Raw genomic sequence first — 19,593 nt, forward strand, 5'->3', positions numbered from 1 at the left:
TGTTACCTTATTATTGATATTGCTATTGATTATTAGGTTAACTATTGTTTTGATTTCTTTAGATATTTTAATCAGATTCATATTCTTGAAAGTCTACTTCAACAGTCAATCTTCTTCGATTTCATCTTTTTGCTCTTCCTCTTGCTGGATGTTCAAAAATTGTTCAAATGTGACTGAGTCATTGGTCTCTTCATTAAAATCACAGGAGTCTTTTCCTCTATTGTACTAAACTGGACATTTGAGCAAGACTGACCTTGGCAGTTGGTACACGCTAGAGAACACAGCAACCCGACTTGTTTACATCCACATTTGGCACTACAGCCTTTTTTGCAATTACATAAAATAGTGTGAAAGAGTTTTTCTGTAGCAGGTGCGAGTAAGGTTTTAATCGGTTCCAGAGTATTAACTATTAATTTCCAACCCCCGTCTTCTGGATTCAGTTCATAACCTAGTCATGTTTGAACTTGATAATATACTCGATACAAATGTTGAAAAGCAGATCCTGATGTTGGAAGAAGACATGATAGTTGTACTTGTTTCTTGTTTCGCGTATTTTTTACAAAAGTTAAGTATCGGTATTTATCAAGACAACTACTTTTTTGGAGCTCCATAAACCGCAAGAAGAAAGCGAATTCCTTCCGTAATTAATGTTTGTGGTGTGACATCAAGTTCTGTAAAAACTTTACAGCAGTAAGTGAAATCTTTTTTTTTTCGAATAATTTAAGTACTGACGTTTTGCCCCTTCTGTACATTGCTGACGTAGTGTCGCAGCCGGTTATCGCATGTAAAAATAAAATGTACTTTTGGCATTTGGGATAAGCCGATAAACTTTTCGAAGAATATATCTCTGTCCGCTGTTGAGCCCTTCCAGGTTTCAGAAAATAAAGAGCTTTATCTACTGGAGTCCTTGCAGTAAGCAGTACTAACAAATCAACATCTTCACCAACTACAATTATTGTTGTGTTTGTTGCCTTAAATTTTTCAATTGCTGTTTCAATTATAAGAACATCTGCGTCATTTTTAGCTTGTTTCATTTCAATATTCGCAGCTGTTAATTTGTCAGTTAACATGGAAATGAAACGAGATTTATTATTAATGTTAGCGAAAAATTGTTGACCTGATGAACAAGACCCACGGACAATAATACTGCAGCCATTGCTTACAATAGACAATCTGTTCTTTTTTAAACAATAGTATAGCCAAATGATTTTCAAGGTCACGTGGATAGAGGAAATTCAGTTTGGGACTGATTATCTTGTGAAGAAATATTTTCAGAATAGTATAATATATTATATAAAAGAGACACAAATAGGCATTTATACTGGTCTAAGTGCCACATAATATGTATATACATACGTGGCTTATATGTGCATATAATGTATAAAGTAGCTTTTAAAATCGCGATATCTCAGGAATGGTAACCCTTAGGAAAAAAATTGTAAGGACTATTTTTGTAGACAATGTGAAGATCTACAACTTTAGTTTGAGGTTTTTTTTATAAAACTTACCGTTTTCGAGAAAAATCCAAAAAATCTCAAACTTTGACCTTTGACCCCGAATAACTTTTGTTGCACACATGGGATCGATGGGGACTTTTAAAACTTTATTTGTTATGGTAAATTCTAGCTCTCCACCAAAATTTGGCTTTCCTGCAATTTTTGTTATTTGCCAACTATTTTGATGTCCAAGTTGACCGGATTAACAGTGATAAACTTAATAAGCAGGTAAACAAAAATTCTTCATCACATTATTCTCTGAGATCTGCGCCGTGATGTGAGGAGGAAATGCAACAAAGAAGTAGATCATAAGATACCAGGAGGATAATAATAGATTACCAAAATAATAAAATTGGTACGGAGGTTCATACTGTCCATTGTGTAGGTGGTCGACAGACGCTTCTCTTATTCCCCACTCCAATAACCTTCGTCCATCTGCCATTCTAGCTATATGTCCTGGCCATCTCCATTTCAGTCGTCTATCCTTTCGCCGGGACGAAGATAGAGAACAGCTGATAGAAAATTCAAAAAAACTAATAAACAAAGAACAGCGGCTGAAATATGATATTGACATGGCAAAAAAGACTCAGCAATGCAAACGGTTAACGAAAACAAAATAACGCACACAAAAGAAAGAAAGGATCTCAATAGGAAGAAAAGAACGAAACCCATTAGAATGGGATCTTGGAATATTAGAACCATGCTAGCAGTAGGTAAGATGCAAGAAATAGCTCTTGAAATGAAAAAATACCAACTAGAAATCCTAGCCCTACAGGAAATACGATGGAAGAAAGACAGAAAAATTGAGAAGAACAACTTTAGCATGTATTATTCGGGAGAAAACAAACGGGGAACGAATGGTACGGCATTTATGGTGAACAAAAAAATGAGGGAAAAAGTGATACAATTCAAAGCATTAATGGAAGGATATCTTACATAAGAATAGAAAATAAACAAGCCAACATCTCGATAGTCAATTGCTATGCACCCACCGAAGAAGCAAGCCAAGAAGATAAAGCAGAATTCTACGACATCCTGGAAGAAACCTGTGAAAATATTCCGAGGAATGACATATTAATAATATTGGGTGATTTCAATACAAAGATCGGAAAAGAGGACTATAATCGTAATGTAGCGGGCAAAGAAACCATTCATGAAACTACAAATGATAATGGAGGAAAAATCTGCAACCTAGCAGCAGCAACAAACACATATGACACACATTATTACTAGACATAAACATAAAAAAGAACACAAAATAACATGGATGATACCAGGAAGAATGGATGGAAACCAAATAGATCATATTCTAATTTCGAAAAAGTGGACACAAATAGTACAAGACGTAAGGTCATAATAGAGGGGCAAATGCGGACACTGACCACATATTGTTGATAACAAAACTTAAGATGAAAATAATCAAAGCAAATAATCATAAGGAAGGAAAAGGAATATAACCAAACTGAAAACGCAAGAAACAAAGCAACAATATACAGAACAACTGGAACAGAAATTGGGTCGGTACGAGAACATAGAAATAGAAGGAGAATGGGAAAACATAAAGAACAGCATAATAGAGACAGCAGAACAAATAATATGATTCCAAAAAAACAAAGAATCGAAAGAATGGTTTGATGAGAAATGTCACAAAAAAGTCAACTGAAGCACCTCGCAAGAAACAAATGGCTACAAAGTGCCGAACAGGAACAACTGGACCAATATAGAAAAGAAAAACAAGAAGTATTGAAACTCTATAGAAAAAAGAAGAACACATGGATCTCTGAACAAATGCAAGAATTAGAATCGAATAATAAAGACAACAAGAAATTGTTCGAATACATAAAACAACAATACAGTACCAAAAAATCTGTCACAAAAATAAACAAAAAAGATTGGGAAAAACATTTCACGGACCTATAGGTACAAAAACAACAACAAGGCATATTCAGAGGATGAGGATATAAGAGATAACAGAGATGAAGAGGAAGGCGCACCTACTTATCAGGAATTCATGGAGGTATTAAAACAACTAAAAGTAAACAAAACGCCAGGGCCAGATGAAATCAAAAACGAACTGATCATCAACGGAGGAGCGAGAAGCTCACGAAGCGAATGCACAAGTTAATGGTTACAATTTGGAAGGACGAAAGCATGCCCATAGAATGGAAAAACGGACACATCGTACTAATCTTTAAGAAAGGAGATCCAACCAAGTGCTGCAACTACAGAGCAATTATGCTACTAAATACAACGTATAAGATATTGACCACAATTATAAGAAACCGACTAAATCAATACACAGAAAAAATTATAGGACCATGCCAAAGAATACATATCTCTCACAAGAACCGACACGGACGGCGATTCTTTTGTTGTTAGCATGTACTTAATTTTAGTATCGAGTTGGCAAGTGTACACGCGAGTACACTGAGAAAAGTCTCGCACATTTCTGGCGTGTATCAATAAAATTTTAGTTGCACTGAGAGAAAGGTTGCATGCAGGGCCGGCTTTTGTTGACATTCTTAATATGGTGGAATTATTTTTGATTTACAAAAGGTTGCAAATACAACACAAAGTAATGGTGAGAATTATGTTGATTAAAACCATGGATAAAATACCTTTTTTATCCTGATTTTAGCATTGAAAGACCAATAATAAAATATATTATAGTGGCGTGACATTCACTAATTATTCTTTTTGGCTTATATTGATACAACGATACAAAATATAATTTGTTGTTTTCACCAATTTTGAAAAAGTGTGAACAAGTTGGTGAGAATTTGAACGACTTGGTGTGACCTAATAGGCTGTCTGTCCGTCCGACCGCGAACATAACTCCTTCAGTCACTATACCAGGTAGAATAACAAATGAGGTGTCAAATGAAAGCTTATAATCCATGGATGGTACTCAAGGTGAGACATTTGACCTAGACTGTCTGTCCGTCCGACCGGAGATGTAACTCCTCCGTCACTATACCAGGTAGAATCACAAATGAGGTGTCGAATGAAAGCTCATAATACATGGATGGTACTAAAGGTGGGAAATTTGACCTAGGACTTCCTGTTTTAGAAATGCGACCGGAAGTACTCTTTTAAAGTCACCGCAATAGCACAAGTGATATATTATTCGACGCGCATTCGCAAGACGAGAACAAATATATACTTCTGGTTTCATGACTGTCTGTCCGTCCGACCGCGAATACAACTCCTCAGTTACTAATACATATAGAATGACAAATGAGGTGGCGAATGAAAGCTTATAACCCATGGATGGTATTAAAGATGAGAAATTTGACACCGGACTTCGGTTTTAGAGTTACAACCGTAGGTATTGCTTTAAAGTCACTCAAAATATGATATGAATGTAAAACAAGATGACAAAATTAGTAAAATCGTAGATCAATCGAAGCAAAGTTACACGAAGAGTTCCAATATCGACTTCCAGTTCTACTTTCGATTACTTTGGGTGAAAACCTAGGACCAATTACTTGTTTGTCGAGGTATTTCCTAATTCATTATATTCGTTATTTCGTAAAATAATCGAAAAATAACTGTCGTTGTAACCGTCACGGAATCCAATTCTTTTTGGATGACAAATGTTCGTGATCAACAACAAGAAACTGTATGTTAAAATCGAATGTCAATATTTTCAATTTTTATTGTCTTGGAAACCAGCCAAAACATTCCGTACATTCCAGCCAAAACCAGCCAGTACATTCTTTAAAGTCGAATATCGGGGTAAATAAATAAAAAACCAATAAGTATTGTACTATTTTATTTCTATAAATATAAAGATGTAATAACTGAAAAAATATATATAGTATACAATAAAAACTAATAAGCAATGAAGAAAAGAGAAAAAGTGATTTTTCAAATTAATATATTAATTAATATATATATATATATATATATATATATATATATATATATATATATATATATATATATATATATATATATATATATATATATGGAAACGTTTTGATCATTATGGTCAGAAGCTTTTATATTCCATATGAAAGCAGCCTTTAGCTTTTTTTGTTGGAACTCAAGTATAATCAAGAGAATGTAAACCTATTATGAAGAGTGTATTGTCAATGATCAAGCATTAACTTGAATGTTGAAACAATTTCAAGTGATATTGGATCAAACTTTTTGAATTAGTTAAATTATATAATGTTACTCCTGAAAATCCTGAATTTCAAGTAGTCAGTCATAAATTGTTTTATATATTTGACCTAAGTTATTGTTTTATACAAACTACAGAAACAATTTAATGAAACATAGTTTATTAAATTTAATTTAGGTTTGCTGATAAAAGTACTTTATGGAAGTTTTTGTGAGTATTGGATCCTCAACTTTTTAAACACAGCACGTGGCTTGTGGAATGAACACATATAAAATATGACTTTGTGCTCTTCCTGCAGATGCATTTGGTACAGTAGAGGTCAAAGAAAGGTTAGAGAATTTGTATGATATTTTAGATTCAAATTCTTTGTGAAATCCCAATAAATACAAAATTAATTTTTTATACGATAGTTTATAGTTCATGAAAAAGCTTAAAATAATTAATTCACATAATCAAGATATCTCAAAAAGAATTAAATTGTATAAATGTTGGAAAATAACAATTAATAGTTGTAGGCTATACAGTGCTAGTCAAAAGTCCGTACCCCCCCTCGTATCTTTTGAACGGTTATACATATAATAGTGAAATTTGGAGGGAGGAAATAAACGGACGTACGCTTCTTAACTAGTCATGACAGGTGACGTAATAGTGACAGATGACTTTACAGCGCCACTGTGACAGATCATTTTAAATGGGACTTTATGGCAAGTGACACCTCATTTGAAAGGTATTGATAATACCTATTCAGTCATACTACTTTTTTTGGGTTTAATTTGATTTTGATTTTGGTGAATAAATGAAATAAATATAACTTTGTAGTTTCGCATTTAATTATTAAAAATTCAAATGTCCGCCCATGGTTATTTTGTCAAAAAAGTTGACATTTTTCAGCTCTCTAGTAGTTTTTACGTCAACGTCAACCTTTTTGACAAGTAACCATAGGCGGAGGTTTGAATTTTTATTAATTAAATGCGAAACTACAATTTTATATTATTTCATTTATTCATACAAATGAGTTTAAACTCAAACAAAATTAGTATAGCTGAATGGGTATTTTCAATACCTATCAAACGAGGTATCGCTTACCATAGGGTACCATTTAAAATTATCTGTCACAGTGGCGCTTTAAAGTCATCTGTCACTTTTACGTCACCTGTCATGACTAGTTAAGAAGCATACGTCAGTTCATTTCCTTCCTCCAAATTTCACTATTATAAGTATAACCGTTCAAAAGTTACGAGGGGGGGTACGGACTTTTGACTAGCACTGTATAAGAAAATATATATAGAAAATAAGTCTATACAAAATACTATGAGCTACAAACTGATACAAAAACAATATATAGTATTTTTACTACAAAAACGTTATTACGTAGGTTAAAATTTTTGACGTAAGATAACTGTCAAAACATTAGAATGTGACTTTTCATTATTGCCGTGTTTATAATAAACATGGCAATAATGAAAAGTCACATTCTAATGTTTTGACAGTTCTCTTACGTCAAAAATTTTGACCTACGTAATAACGTTTTTGTAGTAAAAATACTATACTAACGCCAAGCCAAGCCAAACAAACAACTGTGACAACAAACGCCGATCCTGTACAAGACAAATGTCACCAAAATTATTTGCTATTCATACAAATTGAGAAATGGCCGATCTGGCACATGCGCATAAAAATTTAGTTCATAGATAATCCGTTTGTGTCGGTTCTTGGGAGATATGTATTCTTTGACCATGCCAACAGGGCTTTAGAAAAGGAAGATCCGTACACGTACTGACACAAACAATTGAAAAAGCTATGAACATGACATAATTACACATACTATTCATCGACTTCCAACAGGCCTTCGACAGCATATACAGACAACAATTATTAAAAGAAATAAAAAAATGGAGATACCGGCAAAATTAATAAGACTAACTAGAATGACAATGAAAGAGTCAACAGCAAAAGTTAAAACAAATGAAGGCGATACAAACGACATCAAAATAGAACTTGGGGTAAGACAAGGAGACAGTCTGTCGACGACACTATTTAATATCGCAAAGAAATAAATAAATCGTCAGTTTGTAAGAAAAAATTCAACATCCCGTATCTCGGAAACGAAAAATTTGCGGACATAGTTTTATAAGGCCAACTGTCATTATTTTTTCATGCAGAATTATATACCCCTTAAAGTTTGTCGCACTTAATTAGAAACACCGTGTATTGATGAAGAACATGTATAGTTGTTAAAGTACCTAACTTTTTTATTATCCAACATAAACGAATAAATAAAAAAATAACATATTAAGAAAACTTGAGGCTATAGTTGGGTTTTAATTTCAGTATTTTATAAGTGCTAGAATATTCCACAGGGTGATGCAAACTTTGAGAAAAAAACACAGTTTGATCGGTACACCCGGTATACAATGAAAATTTACCTGTTTAGCAACAATATTATTACAGTAGTATTGATAAAGAATCAGGCTATAACCTGTTCAAAAGATCACTTAAATCGGCCAACAGGTTTAGGAAATATGAAACATCAAAAATGACTAAATTTTTAAGTTGGCCGATTTCTATGCACGTAATTTTATGTCAAAGGCTTTGTGAAAATCGATAAATATTAGCACTAGAGGCTTATTGTATTCCATTACTTTCTCTATTAGAGTTTAATGCTTTTTATATGGTCATTAGTTGATAACTTTTTCGGAAGCCTCATTTCGGAAGTTCTCATTGTTGATAAGTCTCTAATTTTCTTTCCATTCTTTGAACTATTATTCGCGTAAATAACTTATATAGGTGAGGAGGCTGTGATTACAGACACATTAAGTACAATTACAGTCAGTAATACATATTAAACTGCATATAGAAATAAAACAAAATGAAACTTAAAAAACTTATATTTATCACAAATAATAGAGTTACACTTAAAACATACCGTCATTAATACCGATGGGCACCAAAACAGCAAGAAATAAAATTAAATTTCTCAATGCCAGCTTCCAATCGTTTGGAACAGCATACGGTAGGAGTGCTTTGGTAATATTGTGTACTTCGTGAGAAGCACACACAAAAATATAAGTAGTTATTATCAAGTTAAGTACCGGATATCCAGGAACGAGTACCAAGACTCCGTGAGTGTCAGCTGCTAACCAAATATGGTACTGACTAACAAATAGCTCGAGGTAAATCTCTCCAAACCAAGCAAACAAGCTTGAATATCGCGTTCTGAGCACACCCGATATGTTTCGGAGAAAAATAAAACTTACTATAGGAATAAACACAATATATGAATGGATCTCGCTGCATTCGAGTTCATTTCTACAAAGGTAAGTGAACATCATGTAAGAACCTATGCCTACCAGTGCCAGAAGGGTTGAGCTCAATGCTATACCCCTAGAAAATAAATTAGAGTGGTTGTTGTCGTCAAAAATATTGTATCGTTGAGACAACACCATAATAACCCCAAAAATCATTCCGTACATTACAGAGTAGCGATCCAGCTTCCATCTAGACCACCATTCATGGATATCATCATCTATGGTAACGAACAAAGCCTTCCACGGCCTGGTAACAAAAATCTTTTCGAAAAACACTTCCGACATAAAAAGAATCGTAATCACACTACAAAAAGTAATAAACTTAATAAGTAAATAAAAATACTTCATCATATTATTCTCTGAGATCTGCGCTGTGATGTGCGGAGGAAAGGCGACAAAGAAGTAGATCATAAGATACCAGAAGGATAATAGAGGACCGAAATAATAAAATTGGTACGGACGGTTCATACTGAGACACAATGTAACTGTCATGAAATTGAGCTGAAACAACATCCGGCAAAAACTTACGATTCCTACGTCGTTTCTATACCACACATAACAAAACTGTTCATAACCTAACAAAAATAAATAAGCCGATATCAGCACTTTAATATGCATATTTATCAAAAGAACCTTAGAAGCTCCAGTGACGTGGTACACTAAAATCACAATCTGCATCCACCCTTTCCATTCATTCAATTGATCCCTGTGTAATACCTTGTTGAATTTACTTTCTTCCATAAAAAATAAACCTAAAACGGTAATGTATCCAATAGGCAGCCAAAAACTAAATTCGGAATAGTATTTATTTTCCTTCATAAAAAAATTTGTGCGATCGCAGATAAAAAAGTAAGCGATGAGCAGAGTCATCTTCGAGATGGTTTTGAACAGGAATAAATAATTGTTGCTTGTGAGTGGTATCTGGGGCTGCGAATCGTTTTCGGGTAGTCTGTGGTAGTCGTAGACCGGTTTGCCGCAATATCGGAGTAACAGTCTTCTGAGTATCATCACTATTGCAATTGTCACACTAAAAATAAAAAAGAAACAATTAAAAACATATAAATCGAAATTGCAGTTAAAATACATAATTATTAGCAAAGGTAAACCCCCTATTTTTGACAAATATTGAGCACGTATTTTTTAGTTTTCAGATATATCCTTCATTTCGCGAAATATTCGCTTTTTTCTTGTGAAACTTTGTGACTCACCCATTTCCTTACGCCCGGTTCAAATCGTCAGATTTTTGAAATATACACTGTTTTACATGTACTTAACTTACCTTATCTTAATCTGATGATTTCGAGTTTTTCTAAGGATAGATTTTTTTTTCGGCCCCCCTTTAACGAACGCCCCTGTGTTTAGAACCAATATATGGTAGAGGTACATCTACAGGGTACCAGGTTTCTCCCCATATGATAATCTGACGCGCTCGAGTTACTGCAAAAATCCCCTCTTGGGCTCCCCTACCAATAGGTAATTTAATAATACCAAAGTTTTTTCATTTTTCTTTATAAATTTTCATAAAACCTAAAGTAGTACCAAAATTCTATCTTCAATACTCGCCAAATTCCAAATCGAATATTTCAACGTGAAATAACCAAAAAATGACGCACCAAGTATTTAAAAAAAAGCTTTATTTTTGTTTAAAAAAAAATTCTCGCAAAAAGTAAGCTAGTTACGCTCAAAATAAAGTTGGTCCCTTTTTATTTTGGTAAAGAAAATCGTGAAAATCATCTCCTAATTAGCATCCCAAATTAAATTAATTGTTACTGCACAAATTGCTTTACTCGTGTATGTATTGTTTATTTTATATGATCTGTAAGTTTCATGGGTCCAAAGTGCTTATTTTTGAAAGGTCTTGAACAAGTCGCTAATCATGAGTGTATGAAAATTTTGAACAGCCATATCTTAACCAATGTCTTACAAAAAAAAAACAAAAAATCTAAAATATTCACAAAACAAAAACCTACATGTTTTTACTGATTGATATTTTTGGTATCACCAATAGTTTTTAAGTTACTTTGAAAAAAGCATTTTTTTTTCAAAATGAAAAAAAAATATTTTAAATCCAAACTTTTTCAAAAATAAGCACTATGAACCAATGAAACTTACAGATCGTATAAATAATACATAAGTAAAGTAACTTATAATCAACTATTTATAATGGGAAAGAAGCCACAATTTTACCAAAAAAAGATTTTATTAAAGTTTAGAAAATACGTATTTTGACAACGAAACCCGATTTGGGCTTCGAAACGTTAATAAAATATTTTTTTGGTAAAATTGTGGCTTATTTCCCATTATAAATAGTTGATTACAAAAATGCCACAAGGAAATAGCTTCAGAACAACATAAAGTAACTTATGAAGTGATTATGATTAATTTCATTTGAGATGCTAATTAGGAGGTGATATTCCCGATTTTCTTTTAACAAAAAAAAGAGACCAACTTTATTTTGAGCGTAACTTGCTAACTTTTGATGCTAAAAACTTTTTTAAAAAACAAAAATGAAGCTTTTTTTAAACACTTTAAAAAAGTTGTAATAAGTTTTCCCCAAAAAGTGCACCATGTTTTGGTTATTTCACTTTGAACCTATTTTTCATTAGCTACAACTCTGCTTCTACTGGGTCTAGAGCATAGATATAATAATACTTAAGTAATAATAATACTTTTCTAGTATAAATAATAACATAAACTTAAAAATTGCTGATCAATCTTTATTAAAATGTGATAGCTATCATCCAGCCTTGTCCTTTGACATTATTGGAAATATTATTTTAGACTCTCTTAGCTATGATTATTTCTATTTTGACTTTAAAAATGCTAATTATATCCTTATTAATGAATATTTAGGTTCAGTCGACTGAAATAGGGTTATTGATGAGACAGATGTAAATAATAGCGTTGATAAATTTTATGAAGTGTTAGATTCCTGTATTTGTACCAAAAACTAGATAAAAAAACTCTAAATTTCCGAAATGGTACACTCCTCATTTAAAACATATATTATTTCAAAAGAAGATTGCTCTTGCAAAATACAAAATGACAGGATCTAAGAAAGATTATGATCTTTTTTCTAATTTGCGTCAAGAATTTAAGGATTGTTACAAAACATGTCATCAGATTCACCTAAATAATTTACAAACTGCTATGTATGATAAAAAAGATTTTTGGAATTATGTAAATAATAAAAGAAAATGTTTTGATTTGCCAAATACAATGAAATATGAGAATATAACTTCTGATAATTCCCACAATATATGTTTAGTAAATTTTTTAATTCAACCTATGTTACTAGTAATACAGATTATCTAGCTGTAAACTCTGATAATAGTCTTTGTGTTGAAATTTGTGATATTACTGTATTAGATGTATTTGAATTTATATCTAAGATTGATCTAAAAGTAAGTTGTGGACCTGATAATATATCCCCTCTGTTTATATTTAATTGTAGATTTATTCTGAGTTATATTTTACAAAAAATATTTAGTTTATCATTGGGCTTAGGTGTCTTTCCAGAGATATGGAAGAGAAGTTATATTACCCCAGTCCATAAAGGATATTAGGGATCCTAGCCATAGGGATCCTACCCTTGCCATCTGCTACTGTTTGAATACTATTTGGCAAAGGTACATTTTGGTTTTTCTTCTTGATTGTTGATATGTGTTTTACTGTTACAGTTTTTGGAAAGAAATCAAACTTTTCTCCCTTCGGGAGCTTCAAGCCATCCACACCGGTGATGAAACTAAGGCTGACACAATGGGGACCATGAACGACCAAGACCGTAGCTGCACTGACCTAGGGCCACAACATCTGCCCAGGTCAATAGAAGTCCACATCAGTACCATTAAACATCAAGAAGTTACCATCAGCTACCAAAAGCCATAAGTATAATCCAGAATTGTTAGTTTTTGGCAAGAATTTGAATATATTTGTTAATGCAATTTACTAAGTCATATTTTTATTATATCTTTATGAACAATAAACATGATTGGTTAAAAATACTGTTTTGTTTGCTCCCATTCTAAATTTTCAGAGTTCATATCTAAGGTTTGGACAAGACGAACACACACCTGAGTGACTGAGCTAAGCTAAGGGTGTAACGATGGCTATCTTGGTTAGTTGAGGTAATATTTTCGAATATTATTTCAATTAGCTGGGGTAGTCCATCGCTTAACTCGTTTCACTGGCGCCCAACGTGGGGCCCAACGAGTTAAGCGATGGACTACCTCAGCTAATTGAAATAATTTTCGAAAATATTACCTCAACTAACCAAGATAGCCATCGTTACACCCTTAGCTTAGCTCAGTCACTCAGGTGTGTGTTCGTCTTGTCCAAATCTTAGATATGAACTCTGAAAATTTAGAATGGGAGCAAACAAAACAGTATTTTTAACCAATCATGTTTATTGTTCATAAAGATATAATAAAAATATGACTTAGTAAATTGCATTAACAAATATATTCAAATTCTTGCCAAAAACTAACAATTCTGGATTATAGATACCTATGGCTTTTGGTAGCTGATGGTAACTTCTTGATGTTGAATGGTACTGCTGTGGACTTCTCCTTGACCTGGGCAGATGTTGTGGCCCTAGGTCAGTGCAGCTACGGTCTTGGTCGTTGCAGCCTAGATTTCATGGCCCCCATTGTGTCAGCCTTAGTTCCATCACCGGTGTGGATGGCTTGAAGCTCCCGAAGGAAGAAAAGTTTGATTTCTTTCCAAAAACTGTAACAGTAAAACACATATCAACAATCAAGAAGAAAAACCAAAATGTACCTTTGTAAAAAATTGTATTCAAACAGTAGCAGATGGCAAGGGTAAATTAAATGGAATTTAGATGAGGAGAATAGTTAAAATTTTGATTACCTAACGTGCATACATGTAAATTAAAAAGATAATAATAATATATTTAAAACTAAAATATCAGAACACATGGTTTGACATTGGGGTTAGGTTAGATATAAAAAAAAACATTAGAAAGACTGTTAGATGTTGAACTGTGATTACAAAAAAATTAATAATGATTTCTTACCCCAAGAGAGTGAAAGTCTGGAAATAGATAGGGCCTTATGGGCCCATCTCTTTAAATATATTTAGTTTTCCCTTCCATTTGAATTTTGTGTCAGCGAGTAGGGATAAAGTGACACTTTCATGACAGTGCGACATAGGTGGCGGGCATGTTCCGTATTGAGACAGATACTTACAGAGTAAGAATGTAACGGAGTACGTTCAGTATGTTCAATCGATGATTTAGATTTTAGATGAAAAGAGATATAGTAAATAGAAGATAATAAAAGAAGATAATAAAATGATAATAAAAGAGGATAATAAAAGAGGGTAATCAAAGAGAATAATCAAAGAGGGCGCCAACGAGTTTTTAACGAAGATAACTTGTAAAACAAATAGAAGAAAATTATTGTTAATGAAATATTAAAGAAAATAAAGTAAAATAATTATTTAAAAATAAAATATCAAAGATGTGACATTTGTAACGTTACACACTCCTCTCACCCATCAGAAAAATTTTGAACACAAGTGAGAAATTTTTCTCAAAGGAAACAAGAATGTTACAAGTTATTTAAGAAAAACCGTCTAAAACGTGTTTGTTGAAAAATGAACATATTCACTCGCAGATAACTCGAAGTAGTGATTTAGTGAAAACCCCACCCAGAAAGCACCTCCACCACCGCACCCCCAGGACAAAAGCACACGTCGGCACATTATCACTTTTTTCTTTGATATGTTAGCTATGTGTATGCTAAATTTCATGCCAATCCAAGCGGTTCTTTAAAATTCGGAGCAAAAACTGTTATACTCTGGGCTAATTAGACAAAAATTCATGGAAAAGTTATTTACCAGCAATTTTATTGCTGGAATCGAATTATAAGATCCTCCATATTAATAATATAGGTATGCAAAGTCCGCAGATAGTGTGCTACTTTTTTTATAAACAAAATGGCGCCAACAAATCGTATTTTTTTCAATTATTGCTCTATAACTCCGAAGATTTTAACTTTACAACAAAAACACCCAAATAAAAATTCACCGCAATTAAAATCTGCATATACATATGTTTTTCACGATTTGCTCCGACGAAAATTTTCCTCGGAAAATGCGAATTTTCCTAACAAAAACTCTAATTTTCAAATAAAGTTTTAGGTAAGTAATTATTAATCAATAATTAAATAACTTAGTGACATCAAAGCTTTCTTGGTATAGATTGTAATTCCAGAAGCCGGTGAAAATTAAACGAATATTTTAGCAACAATTCAATTGTTAATTAACAATTTATGATCGCAATAAAAACCAAAATAATCATGATACATTGATCAAACTTATAAAGATTATAAAGATGAGATGCTTATTTAATATTTTATCGACAAAATATAAATTTTTCTTTTTTTTTGCATAATCTTTAAATTTTGAAAAAAAAAATAGTTATAATACGCTGGTCTAATTATTAAAGTACAAAGAAAGGTTATTTACCAGCAATTTTATTGCTGGAATCGAATTATAAGATCCTATATATTATTAAAATAGGTATGCAAAGTCCGCAGATAGTGTGCTACTTTTTTTATAAACAAAATGGCGCCGACAAATCGTATTTTTTTCAATTATTGCTCTATAACTCCGAAGATTTTAACTTTTCACCAAAAACACTCAAATAAAAATTCACCCCAATTTAATTCTACATAGAGGCATGTTTTTCCCGATTTGCTCCGACGAAAATTTTCCTCGAAAAATGTGGATTTTCCCAACAAAATCTCGAATTTTCAAATAATTTTTTTGGGCCAGTAATTATTTATTAGTAATTATATAGCTTAATGAAATAAAAGCTTTCTTGGTATAGATTATAAATTCAGAATCCGGTGAAAATGAAACGAATATTTTAGCAACAATTCAATTGTTAATTAACAATTTACAGTCGCAATAACAACCAAAATAATCATGAGACATTGATCAAACTTAAGATTATGAAGGTGTGATGCTTATTTAATATTTTCTCGACAAAATATAAATTTTTAATTTTTTTGCATAATCTTTAAATGTTTAAAAAAATTGTTATAAACAAATTAACATTTCTCAGAAATTGTTTATTATATTCTAATTTTAAAAAATACTTAAAATGCGTATTTCATAGATCTTGAAAATGAATGCTTTAAAAAATTTTTCCAACCATTTGCAAAAAAGTTATGAAACAGCAAAGTAAATATACGATAACTCCGTTGTTTATAACTTGTTTTAATTGTTGCAAAGCTTAAAAGTGAGTCTATGGTACAATCTAATTACTCACAAAGAATGACAAAAATTAGTGCAATGGTTATATTTTAATCAAAGATTAAAAATACTTTTTTTTTTGTAATTTTTAGCGCAAAAGTAGGCCTGATACAGAGTCGGAGCTAAAATGTTCACTCGAAGCAACTGACACGCAGCATACATTATTTATTAAAAGTGTACGTCGCGCGGCCGCCGGTCGTCGCTCCGAGTGAAAATTTTAGCTACAGTACTGTATTATTCTACTTTCGCGCGTGTACATTACAAAAAAATATATTTATAATCTTTAATTAAAATATAACCATTAAACTTATTATCGATATTTTTTTGTAAATAATTAGCTTGTCCTTTAAACAAGCTTTAATTAAAAAAATATATAAACACCGTAGTAATCGTATGTTTACTTTGCTGTTTCGTAACTTTTTTACAAATGGTTGCAAAAAAGTTTTAAAGCATTCATTTTCAAGATATTTGAAATGCGCATTTTAGCTATTTTTTAAAATTATAATATAATAAAAACTTTCTGAGAAACGTTAATTTGTTTATAACTATTTTTTTAAAACACTTAAAAATTATGCAAAAAAATTAAAAATTAATATTTTATCGAGAAAATGTTAAATAGGCATCTCATCTTTATAAGATTTCAAAGTTTGATCAGTGTATCATAATTATTTTGGTTATTATTGCGACCGTAAATTATTAATTAACAATTGAGTTGTTGCTAAAATATTCGTTCAATTTTCACCAGCTTCTGGAACTATAATCTAAACCAAGAAGGCTTTTAAGTCACCAAATTATTTAATTATTGGTAGATAATTACTTATCTAAAACTTTATTTGAAAATTAAAAATTTTGTTGGGAAAACCCGCATTTTCCAAAGAAAATTTTCGTCGGAGCAGATCGGGAAAAACACGTCTCTATGCAGAATTTAATCACGGTGAATTTTTATTTGGGTGCTTTTGTTGTAAAGTTAAAATCTTCGGAGTTATAGAGCAATAATTGAAAAAAACACGATTTTCGTGCGCCATTTTGTTTATAAAAAAAGTAGCACACTATCTGAGGACTTTGCATACCTATATTATTAATATATACAATCATAAGATTCGATTCCAGCAATAAAATTGCTGGTAAATAACTTTTCCCAAAAATGGCCTATTCTCCGATAATAATCAGCCCAGACTATTAGTAAATGGACTAAAAGTAATTACCAAATAGCCATAACGGCGAAAGTGACAATCTGCAAAGTCGTTCTTGGCTCCACTGAACTGCAGCAAGTACCATCATTGAAAGCCATATAATCATTGCAATACATGTTAAGAAGAATCTGCGTATCATGTATTTGTGGTTTTTCTGCAAGGTGAATTCCATCCGGGCTTTCCTGCAGCATCCCTTGGCCTACCAAACGGGCACTCCACCAAAGATCAGCGGCAGAATGGGATAAAACCTGAAACAGATAAATTTATAGAGATCCAAACATAAATATAGCTCGACACAAATAGCTGAAACCTCCAGGTCATTACATCCCTAAATCGCGGAGGAAGTATTCAGTTCTATGAAATTGACGGAAGCGTAAACATCTATTTAAGTACCTATCTCATTAAGCACCACGGAATGTTACCCTGTAGTTTCGCTGTTATCTGGTCCAAAACTAATGAGAATAAATAAGGACTAGGCACCGAGCCTTCGGCGTAACGGCGACACTTCGTAACTATACAAATTCGTAACGGACAATTCGTAACGTCCAAATTGAATTATTCTCTTTATTATTGTTAACGTGGAAACTAACTATTATTACAGTTATAATTAAAATTATGTTTATCAATTTAACGAATCAGTACCGGGACAAACATGTTTCAACACATTGTATGTTTCGTGTTTCAGAATATATTAAAAGTATTTAAACACAAACAAATATTTAAATACATACAAACTTTTAACAGTATTTTTATAAGTTTATCCCTCTTATTGTTCCTTTAATTTGCATATACCTAGACAAAGGAATAATGAAGTAATTCGTGAAATATGTAAGCCAACAACCGTCTTTAGACATTCCCAATTTTCTAGTAAACATTTTATAAAGGAAAGATTATAATTACCTGTTATTATAATAAACCTTGTGATTGGTTATTGCGTTGGGGTATTCAATCAACAACGGTTATAGTTGATACGAGGGATGGCTTTTAATACTTGGTTTAAATACTTTTATTATATTCTGAAACACGAAATATGAAATGCCTTAAAAATGGTTATCCTGATACTGATTCGTTAAATTGATAAACATAATTTCATTTGTAATAATTATTGTAATAACATTTAGTTTCCACGTTAACAAAAATAAACAGAATAATTCACTTTGGACGTTACGAATTGTCCGTTACGAATTTGTATAGTTACGAACTGTCGCCGTTACGAAGTGTAGCCGTTACGAACTGTCGCTGTTATGAATTGTCCGTTACCAGTTGTCCGGTTACGAACTGTCGCGTTACGGGATGTCATGGAACCGAAAGTTATCAGTCTCTCCCACACCTGTGCTAACACTAGTCGTTACTCCCTCATACATATCCCTCACAATCTTTACATATCCACCAGGGACTCCTTTCTTATCGAGTGCCCATCAAAAAATCTTTCGAGTAACTCATTCATTTGCTTTCTCAAGATCAATGGATACCATACGAGCATTTGTTTCTTTATTCCTGTATTTTTTCATCAATTGCCTTATAATGAAAATTGCATCTGTTGTTGATCTGCCCTGCATAAAGCCAAATTGATTATCTGATATTTCGTTTTCTTCACGTATACTTCTATCAATTTACACTCTCCCATATTTTCATGGTGTGACTAAGTAATTTTAGTGTACTAGACACAACTGTCTAGTAATTTTAGTTATTATTTTTTGCGAAGTAAATTTCATTTTGACAGACTAAAGGTGGCTGGAAATTATTATACAACCAAGCCCATTAGTTCTGTCGCCAGGGGGGTACCACGGCCTCCTTTATTCAGATGGACTTAACCAAGTTTTTTTATGTATTTTGATCCGTAGAACACGAATATTTTTTGGCTAACAGTTGATCCGGATGTCGATAAGATTGTTATAAACAAAGAACTTGAGGAATTACATAACAGCGATTTCTCGCAAAACAAAACATTTTTTTATATTTATTGGGTCATTCTAAGCGAAAAATGGTTTTACAAGTTTTTTCGTAGGATGCATAGTTTTCGAGATACCCGCGGTTGAACTTTAAAAAAATCGAAAAGTTGCAATTTTTGAACCCGAATAACTTTTTATTAAAAAAGAAAATCGGTTTTGATTATTTGCATTGCTAAAAATTTATTTTTTTATTGTTAAATTGAGCTATGCTTCTTTTCATGAGCATTTTTCAGT

The 19,593-nt window shown here is 32.3% G+C and overlaps 1 protein-coding gene across 1 annotated transcript in view; it reads right to left on the reverse strand.

Annotated features, from left to right (window-relative positions):
* Positions 1 to 8,499: 8,499 nt before the first annotated feature.
* Positions 8,500 to 19,593, reverse strand: part of LOC126891974 (N-acetylneuraminate 9-O-acetyltransferase) — a 44,602-nt gene continuing 33,508 nt past the window's right edge. Inside the window, exons 5-6 of the mRNA XM_050661331.1 lie at positions 17,420 to 17,655; positions 8,500 to 9,960 (exon numbers count right to left, since the gene is read on the reverse strand). Of these exons, the coding sequence (XP_050517288.1) occupies positions 8,541 to 9,960; positions 17,420 to 17,655 (1,656 nt within the window). The 3' untranslated portion in view covers positions 8,500 to 8,540. The remainder of the gene's footprint in view (positions 9,961 to 17,419; positions 17,656 to 19,593) is intronic.

Source organism: Diabrotica virgifera, chromosome 9 (genome assembly GCF_917563875.1).
Source record: "Diabrotica virgifera virgifera chromosome 9, PGI_DIABVI_V3a".
In the NCBI taxonomy this organism is placed as follows: domain Eukaryota; kingdom Metazoa; phylum Arthropoda; class Insecta; order Coleoptera; family Chrysomelidae; genus Diabrotica; species Diabrotica virgifera.